The sequence below is a fragment of the Centroberyx gerrardi genome, chromosome 9 (assembly GCF_048128805.1).
Source record: "Centroberyx gerrardi isolate f3 chromosome 9, fCenGer3.hap1.cur.20231027, whole genome shotgun sequence".
In the NCBI taxonomy this organism is placed as follows: Eukaryota; Metazoa; Chordata; class Actinopteri; order Beryciformes; family Berycidae; genus Centroberyx; species Centroberyx gerrardi.
In genome coordinates, this window is record NC_136005.1 from 24,842,794 (window position 1) to 24,852,845 (window position 10,052).

Here is a 10,052-nt window from a genome sequence, read left to right on the forward strand (position 1 = left end):
ACCTCCAGTCGGTGATCACCATGAGGCAAACAACCACCAATGAAAACAAAAGTCCAATGGGACATTCAGAAAACCATTTATTTACGCCTTTATTCAACTTGAAAGACCTTATGCACACATGAGTCGCACCATTGATGTGTGAATGTATGTCATGGAGATTTATGTGAGGCCAAAAGGGTGGGTAAATTATATTTCGTATATTCGGCAAATACAAACGTGGGTAAACTGAATTTAAGTGGACTCACCCTCCACTACAATCCTTGGTTTGGATGTTACAAAAGGTAAAGACAGACATGCAGATCAAGTTTTGTTGCTCCATTCATAATTGGATTTTTACTGAACTCAGAGTAGCCCGACAGATCCTAGAGCTCACACTTTTTACCCAAATCACATGATGAACTGTTCACTGAAGTAGTGAATAGATGAAGGGACTTCTGAAATGGTTACCATAATACAAATATCAGCACAAATCAGTACTGTACAACATCATTCTTTAAGGTTACGTGACATTTTTGTCAATGCAAAAGGCAAACAATTTTATGGGCTTTTTCAATCATAGCACATATTTGCCTAGAATCATATTATACATTCATGAATACTTGCACCTTTGATTAGATATCACTGGCAGAAACAAAATGACAGTACAAAGTGAACTGTTGGTTTATTGATACTGTAGATGTGTTTTTTATTTAGCATAGTGTCTCTACAAAATGAAAAAAATCATACAGGGATATTTTTCATACCCAGGCCTGCCAAATCAAAAACGCTCATTTGGCTGAAGACCCCAGGTTCATGTCTGACACCCTTTGATCTCTATTTTCTTTTTCAATTTTTTGGTGTTTATTGAAGAATTTTTATCGCTTTGATTATTGCATAGAACCGCAGAAATATAATTGTGAAATCTATGATGATTAGAGCAAAATTAATTTTATTTATTTTCCTAAGAATGTCCTGAAACCCTCTTAAGAACTTTTAGGGGTCCGCAGACCATACTTTGAGAACTACTGCCATAATAATCCATGTAACTTGAAGTCATGTTGTCTGCTGTTTGAAATGAACGCTGACCTTCAAATGTTTTTCCTGCCCCTTTTCCTAAATGTAACCATGTAACCACTAGTAAGTTGAAGAACTGCCATCTTTTCATCCAGAATTTGCATTTCACTTAATTGAAAAAAAATGTAGGAGTGAAATTGGTGATTCCTGCAACTAGACCCAGACAAACAAAATGGGGGGGGGGGGGGGGGGCGACTTCTTCTAAGCGATGGCAAATTCAATATCCATCTCCTCCTCTTCCTCTGTGTCTCCCATGTCCTCCGCTGCCCTCTCAGCCCTCTCTCTCTCACTGGCCTGGATGTAGTTATCCTCGATGAAGCCATCATCATCGTCTTCATCCTCGCCCACATGAGGGACAGAGTGAGGGTTCATTCCACGCCCCCCGTGCATGGCAAATTCCACTTCCAAGCCTGGTGGCAGTAACAGAAACCTGTATTATCCTTCATGTAGAAATTCACCTTGTAGTAAATCATAATAGGCATAAGCAGCAAGGATAAAATCCATTTGCAAGTTCTGTTGTTTACTACAGATTTTAGTGGAAGAGTGAGTGAAGGCAACATTTTTCGCTTTTGTTAAATTTACATCGCCCACTGCATACAACATGAAGCACACAAGTTACATCAGGACCAATAATCATTATATGGGACGTCCCACATGTCATTCTAATGGACAGTCCAGTCAGTGTTTATGAATATGACAAACTCTTCCCCATAGGTAGAAACAGGAGATGCATGGCTCAAAATCTGTGATGTCATGTTGATGTACAGCCTGGAGCGGCTCCATCAACAATGATTAATGAACTGGATTTGTGCAATTATACAAAGTTTGTCTGAACTTTTACTTCCAAATGAGCTTTTAATTATTGCAGTGCTATCAGTTCACAACCAGAAAATGTGCCTCCCAGAAAATCATCCTTGATACTGTCACCTTTTCCATCTTTTTGAATTCTTCCCATTAGTTTTTGGCCATGAGAGATGGTAGTGAAGTGCAGATTGAACTGTCCTTGAGCACAGTGAATGACGGAATATTTTGAGGCTGAAATTGAGCAGCATTCTCCCTTCTGGTTTGACCTTCATAGTTTTGCATTTTGGTCTGAATTTGTCTTTATCAGGCAATGGTCACATTGTGGCAAAAAAAATCTGTGTGGGCATTTCAGTTAACAGAATTTTTGTTAGGAATTGTCTTTGAAATCAATGAGTGCAAATGGCTCATTTGCTTGTTAACTTGTGGCCAACACCATTGCAGAATGCAATGCAAACAAGTTGTTTCCAGGGTCGCTGAATGTCATATGTTGCAAAATTTGTTTCCATAATGTGACAAGAACCCTACAAAGAAAAACAACTATAAAATTCAAGAGGAATTGTAAAACCAACAAACCGGCGTGGTCACACTGGCTAACGTTGTCTCCGTCCCTCAGCCTGGTGTGCCTGTAGCTGGCCAGGTAGCGCCGCACCACCTGGCATTTAGCCAGGAGGGCGATGAGAATGGAGATGGAGATGGCTGTGGCCAGGACGGCCACCAGAAACTCCCAGTTTTGAGAGGTGGGTTTGTCTGTCTGGCTTGTCAGTGTGCCTGTATAGGAGAAGAGAAAACAAAGGAAAGGACACTTTTTTCAAGCAGCATCCTGGTTTGATGTCATCCCTGTTTTCATCCTTCCCACTATGCAAAGCATCCAAATGTGCAACTGCAGCTGTTGCCACTTCACACCAGGTAGACCAGATGTCCATTTCACTGTGGGATAGCTAAGGACTGAATGACATCAATCCAGAGGGCAGCGTCAGCATCCACTCCATCCATAGCTATGTTTTTAGCTGCGATCAGCAGATAGTTTAAGTCACAAGTTACAAATTAAAAAAGAATCCCACTGTGCATGTGCAGCTGCAGGATACAGAGATAAAATACTAATAACTTTCATTAGTGTTTTAGCTCATTTGGGTTCTAATACTATGGTGGGAAAGTTTGGCTTCTGTATTTGGTTTCACAGAGCCAAATAGGTCGCAGCTTATTATGAATTACGTACTTGTGCATCGCAGCATCTCTCAATTCTTTTTGAGCTAAGTGTCTTTATCAAAAACTCTGTAACAGTCAAGTTAGACTCAGATTGGCAAGACTCAAAGCTGATTTACTCCGATGATAAATGAATGGTTTCTGTTAACTGGATAACTGAATCCTTACCATTTTGTGTTGTTGCTGGGATAGTTGTAGAATGTGTGTCATTTGATGATGGTTCCATCTGGCTTCGCTCTTGTTGGGTAGTCACTTTGGAGGGTGACTTCTCCTTCTTGGCTCAATTTGTTTCTTTCTGGAGGAGACTTGTCTCTTGCTCGGGTGCACCATTAACTCCAACAGCAAACCGTTGATCATGGGAGTATACAAACCCCCAGTTTAAAACAGGAAGTCAGTGTGTGGGAAGCAGCATGGTTTGTCACCCAAATACAGTCTGTGTGACCTGGTGAACTGCCGGCTTAGAGCATCTCTGTCCACAAGGTCCAGCTGACACTGAAATGAGTCTTGAATTCCTGTAGCTCAAGCTGGGATGGAAGTTTTATCTCCTCGCCATCCAGTGGTTAGTAATGTTCAAACCCGGGTGAGTGAAATATTGCCCTCACCTGGCAAAATTTGAATGGGGTCTAATGGAAATGGTGCAGAGCAGGCCTCTCCCCAGCTGGGGGAGGTAGTTGTCTGGGAGATTTATCTGGACCGGGTGGGGGTCAAGCCTCCGGAGCTCCACTAGGTGGCAAGGTTGAGTGATGGTGATGCGCGGTTCAGTGACAAGTCAAGGGTGGTGGCATTGTTGTCCCATGTACGGGTTGAGATATGAGCCCGAGTCCTCTTGCTGCCGTCAAATGAGGCTTTAGAGACAGAGAGAGAGAGAGAATTGGGAAGAGAGGGATAGATTAACACAATTACATCAATGTGCAGCTTTCTGTCAAACCATCAATTTTACTCATTTGCCCTACAAAGGCATCTACAAAGGCATCTTGCAAGTGGAAGAATCGAATCGTAGTCTTTTTCAATTATGCAGAATATCGACAAACTACAATGCCCCATTTGCATTGTGGCGTTTAATTCTTTTGGACTCTTTGTGCCAGTAAATGCATATTTCATAAACGAACCACTCAAAAAGAATGGGAACAATCAAATGACCTGAATAGTTCACTTATCTATGAAGAACAAATGCGTTGTCATAAAAGGAGACACTGTCGTGAGTTAAATCTAAAAATCACAATTGAGTACAAGCTGTCAGAGGCTGAGGAGGATATCATCCACAACAGGAAAAGTGTGCCACAAACAGGAAGTCCCACACACTCATACCTTCCTCTGTAGGCCTAGCTGACATTCAAGGCAGGCAAAATGGAGGATCACAGATTTGTGTGTGTGTGTGTGTGTGTGTGAGAGAGAGAGAGAGAGAGAGAGAGAGAGAGAGAGAGAAAGAGAAAGGGAGAGAGACAGACAGATAATCTGACTGTGAATGTCTGACGATTTTCGGACCTAACCGTGTTGGGGAGCTCACTCCACTTACGGTAAGCAGTCTTCAGAAACAACAAAACAAACAACAAGCCCATGCTCCACAGCTCCCTACAGTACTGGAACCACATTCCAGAAAGACAATAAAGTGTAGAGTCAGCAGCCATCAGCATTGTAAATGCCATTATACCTGGGCAACATCTGTTGCTACTGAGAATGTAAAATACATCACTTCCTGTGTGCCAGAGGATTTTTCTAAGGAAAGAGCTACCAGACACCGGGAGTTTAGAGCAGCAAATATAAAAGCTGTCATGAACTGGCTGTAGATTGAATCAATATTGTGTTATATCAGTTGGTGATAGGGAGGAGCAGAATTTATTCATATGGAAATGCTGCTGATTATTACTTACTTACTGCCAACAATTTTGACCAACAGTAATTTTAGCATCCTATATGATCCATTATCCATCTGCAGGATGCAATGTTACCCACATACCTATAATCTTTAAAGGTTGTTTATGTATTACTAATTTGAGCCATGACATTTGGGCAACGTTTAAAGGTAATGCAGATGGGAAATGGTGCCAACAATTATGACCAACATTGGTTTTTCATATTTTTCATAGCCCACCATATTATTCCCATTTCTTTTTTCCCTGTTGTCAATCTCCATTTTTGATGGTCATATTGCTTTTCTCAAAATGTAAAGGACTGCACTTTCACTTGCTTTGACCTGTGTGACTTGACAGCACAACACTTCAGTGATGCTGTGAATGCAAATCATTTGGAACCCTTCCATATTAACTGGAGTCTGAAATACAGGGGACCATTGTGTACAGTTATTTGCAAATTAGCCGAAAAGGATAAGTTATTTGCATGCTCACATGGTTTTACATAGGTCTGACATATTGCATTTGCAATATGGCTGTGAAGATGAAGACAAGTTCTCATGTTTCCATCCATTTCTTATTACACCATGCACTATCTAGAGCTTATATCATATAACATGTCGAGCCAGAACCCATATTTTGAGATGTTTTAAGATGTCCTGGGTCATGGTCTTAAGCAGGTATTTTGGATGGGCATAGATTTTGGACAGTAATGGCTCTGGATCACTATCATCTCCATATCTTCTCCATCACTCCCCATTCACTTTTGGCTTGGGAGGGCAACAGAAAAATACAAGCCGCAAGCAGGCCAGTGAAATCATCTTTGGAAACTTCTTGGGACATGAACTCTATGAACACAGATCCAATTCAAGTCTAATTTCACACTTTGAAGACAGTGATTTAGGATTTCATATCCATCAAGCTTTTCAATCTCCGTCTCCCAAAGACAGGCTTGTTGCTTTTTCCTCTCAGACAATAGCTTTTGTTTCGCAGAGTCAAGCTCCTGTGTTTTTTCTTGAAGATTTGTGTATTTTTCTCCTCTCTATCTCTCTCTCTCTCCCAGACAGCCTCTCCAGACTCCGAGGTGATTTTTCACAGAGAGAAGGGTCCGGCCGGCTCGCTGGCCATTAGGCCTCTTCCCCTTCATCGTCTTCTACTATTCTGTTCGGCAGCTTTGGCTGTGAACAGACCGGTAGGGCTGCCTTTATCTCTTCCTGTCCTGTCCTCACACAGGCAAAGCACAACAAAACACACACACACATCAGGCAGGGCAAGACTGGGAGCTGTGGGAGAGAAGCCTGGGAGCGAGGAATAGATGTGTGTCAGATGGGGTTGTGTGTGTGTGTGTGTGTGTGTGTGTGTGTGTGTGTGTGTGTGTGTGTGTCTGTGCACCGGTGTGTGCATGCTTACGCTTGTAGGTGCATGTCTTTTTCGCTTCTAATCAAATTTGTGTGTGCATGTGGGCATTCATGTGGAAGAGCCCTTTGTCTTATCTTTGTCTGTGTTTGAATGTTGACACTAAAGCAAGGAGTCAGTTTTTCTTTCAGTCATTTTTTTGTTTCAGTGCTCCGAATTTGCCGGTTGAGCGTCAGCCGAGACACTGATGAAGGCCGGAGGGTGGAAAATGTTCTGTCTGTCTGTCACGCAACTGAATTAAACATTGAAATATATTCTCCATGTGGAGTGCGATTGCATTCCTTTGAACAGACAAATAAACCATAAGCAATTTTCTGGCTTGAAATGTAATTAGGACAGCTGAGGTGACATAGCATTTAACGTCAGATTTCTCTCATCTTGGCTTGTGTCACAAACAGCTGCATGTTAAATCAAAAAGATATCATCACATCGCATGAAAGACTGTATGCATTTTGCGAACTGCTTATCAGAAAATGCATCTGGCTTCATTTAACATAATTACAGATGATACTTGACCAAGCAAACCTCTGTTTGGAAAGGCTGCCGTGGTTCTATAAATGGCTCTTCAGACCTGTTCATCACCGACCCATCCCATTGCTCTTTTTCATCTGCTGGACTGTGCTGATTAAAGTTGCTCTCTCTCTCTCTCTCTCTCTCTCTCTCTCTCAGAGAAAGTCGTACACAAGACCATCTTTCGGCTGACCCTTGCCCCCGACGAGCCACAGGGCAGCGAGCGAGCCTCCCTTCTTCCCTCTTATCCAAGTGCCAAGTTATGTATTTTTGTCATTGCTTTGAAATTTGTGGGGGAGTTGGGCTGTGCTATTGTTCGTCAAGGATAATGGCATATGGTCTGATAGTGCAGTAAGTTGAAAAACAGCTGGCAGAGAGACATTGTTCATGTAATGTTACTCGCGTAGATCAAGCTCAAAGAGGTGGAACCAGCTATTTAAGTTTAAACAAGATTGTTTCGGTAATTAAAGCATGATTCTGAATAATGATTAACCCATCTTTTCTTTTTAGTTTTTCTCTTAAGCATATTGAAACAAGGTCATAATAGCTAGATCTAAGCTCACTTAAGTTAAGTGCCCACAAATGTCATGTTTGCCTTTGCCTTTCAGTCTGGGAATAATGGCAGTGTCAACAGAGAGGCCACAGAGACGCGGCGAGTGAAAAGCCAACCTTAGTAACAGCTAATAACAACACATACTACACAACCTCCATCATGGCCCCAATGATGATATTTGATATTTAAAGCTTACCTTCAACACCCTGCTCCTTTGTGAAATGGCCGGACCTCAATGCATGCTCCCTTTAGAGTGAAAAATGAAGATTATTTACATAAGCACTGTGATGTTGAAACCATGGTTAATGGAAGTGGGTTGTTAGCGGAGCGGTAGTATTTTGGGTGAAAACAGCAAGCAAGCGATATCAACATGTGGGTCGGTATGCTGTCACTGGCAGAGGGGTGTGATAAGGACATGGCTGTTTAAGATGTAGACATCAACTGTCAGTTTTTACTGCATAAATTACAAATGACATACTCTCTGTGTTATTAATGCTCCATTGTTGCTACACCTTGAGAGGAATTAGCTTTTTAGCCATTAGAAGGTGCAGGGAATGATCTGACTGCCAGGGGACTGAAAAGTAGAGGCTTTGGGTGAGTTTGTTTTCAGCAGTTGAGAAGGAATGGCCTTCAGCAGCCACTACAGAATGCATTACAATGCATTATATATTCTGTGATGGTTTACACTAACTTGCTCAGAAATGTGTCCATGTGTCATGCTCAAGTCAACCATGTTGACCAACCTGGCACTGCCACCTTTAATCTGTTCTCTTTGGTCACAACTATGACTACATCTGAATGAAAGTATATAGTGCTCACATGTTATTGTAGCAGCTGATGATGTAGTAACTGTTGGATAATGTAATAACTTGTCAAAATGTGGATAAATCATCACTCTAAATGGGTTAAAAATGTAATGTAATAAATTGCTGGATAATATTTTTATTACATTTTTACATTATCTGGCAGTTATTACATTACCAGTTGCTACAGGTGTGCAAAAGCAGCTATAGCCCAGAGTTCTCTTGTTTGATGGACAAGAGAGTCAGACAGTCACATGATATTAAGAAGAGCAATATAGAGTATTATGACATTGGCAAAACCCACAGTTTGAGAATAATGAGAAGGTCAGCTGTTTGTTTCATGTGCCTTACCTGCTCACCTGTCCCTGTAGATCCCTGTAGATCCCTTGAGCACGTTCACCCGCTCTGCCTCAGATATCACATTTCACTGCAGCGTTACCTAGATTTGTTTTGCTTTGTCTGTAAAATGGGGACACGTTGTGCAAAGGTTGAAAGAGGTGTGCTCTGCAGTTACTTCCCAGAAGGACAAGTTAATGGGTAACTTTGTAACTAAGGTGTGCTCCCTCCCGCCTACTATTCCTCCTCTCCGTCCAATGGCACGCCAGACCTGGCCAGAGGCAAAGCTGTCACTCATCAGTGCCAAACCAGGAAGAGGCTGGGTGCCAGGTAAAATATGATTTGTGACCTACATATCATATTTTACACTGTTACTAACAGGCTGCATTATATAAGTGTAACTGTAGCAGCAGGTCAAACTGGCCAAAGTTACATTTTTGTGAAAATATGTTGTGTTAGTGTAGATACAAAAAAGAAAAACACACAAGGCACTGAGTAATCACTTGACCCTGCTTTTTTGTATGTTTTTGCATGATTTCCGACAGTCTCACAGTGTGTGCGTGTGCATTTGTGGGTGTGTGTGTGTGACTCTTTTAGTTGAGTTGGCATGCCCTTCAGGCACGCCTTGCTTTGTTCATCTAATAAGAGTCCTTTTCTCAAACCGTCTTGCGATGAGAGAGAAAAACAGACAACACAGAGTGCGTGGCGACAAGCAGTTTTGTTTAGCTAAGACGTCCAGCCTGGAGGGAGACGGCAGACCTCTGGTGGCTCTGAGAGGAAAAGAGAGGTGACCCTGAAAACAATAGGGCCACTTCCTGGACACTCAGCTTCTTCATATCTCTCTCCCGCTCTCTCTCTCCCTCACACACACACACACTCTCTCTCTCTTCCTCCCTCCCTCCCTCACGTTGCAGTATATGTTCCAGGATGCTTCAGCTGTATGTCTTGGGGCAGATGGCAGGGACTAGGATGGGCTTGGGACAGTAAAGTGATAACTCAGCAGGAGGGGTTTCCCACCCATAGCTACCAGGGGCTGTTTGCTGTTTGTTGAGTGGGCAGTTTTTTCTCGGCCCGTCAAAATTTGGGCCATGATTCTCAGTGCCATGCTTTACCTACTTCGTTAGGATTGACCAGATCATTGATTAGATGAAACTCTAATGATCGCTGTGGGGAAATAAGGTCATCACAGCAGCATCAGAAAATAGGATATGGATATGAACATGACGAATAGAGAGAAGTCGAGATAATACGAGTAATTACAACAATCAAACATACTGAGAGTAATACAACAGTTAAGTAATCAAAGGTACAAGCAGAAGTGGATGTGCAACTGTGCATTGTTAACTATTCACATAATGAGGTGCACAGATGGAAGGACATACTGTACTGTATATACAGAAATGGGCAAATATGCAGTGAAAGTTATTCACAGTGAAAATTCTCACTGAGCATGTGTCATTCCTGCATGGATCCACATGATAATATTGTTCACTTCTCACTTTTGTTTGTTTGTTTGTTCCCTTC

General features: G+C 42.0%; 1 protein-coding gene and 1 long non-coding RNA gene across 2 annotated transcripts; both read right to left on the reverse strand.

Moving 5' to 3' along the window:
* Positions 1-132: 132 nt before the first annotated feature.
* c9h1orf210 (chromosome 9 C1orf210 homolog) lies at positions 133-3,761 on the reverse strand. The gene is made up of 3 exons (XM_071925661.2): positions 3,229-3,761; positions 2,431-2,625; positions 133-1,463 (listed from the first exon to the last, which is right to left on the reverse strand). The coding sequence occupies exons 1-3, from the start codon at positions 3,284-3,286 to the stop codon at positions 1,255-1,257; spliced, it is 462 nt and encodes a 153-aa protein (XP_071781762.2). The 5' UTR covers positions 3,287-3,761; the 3' UTR covers positions 133-1,254.
* A 58-nt stretch (positions 3,762-3,819) lies between these two features.
* On the reverse strand, positions 3,820-8,671 carry LOC144539775 (uncharacterized). Its single transcript, XR_013505097.1, has 3 exons — positions 8,544-8,671; positions 7,586-7,635; positions 3,820-3,905 (listed from the first exon to the last, which is right to left on the reverse strand). It is a non-coding gene; the product is annotated as an uncharacterized LOC144539775 (long non-coding RNA).
* Positions 8,672-10,052: the final 1,381 nt, after the last annotated feature.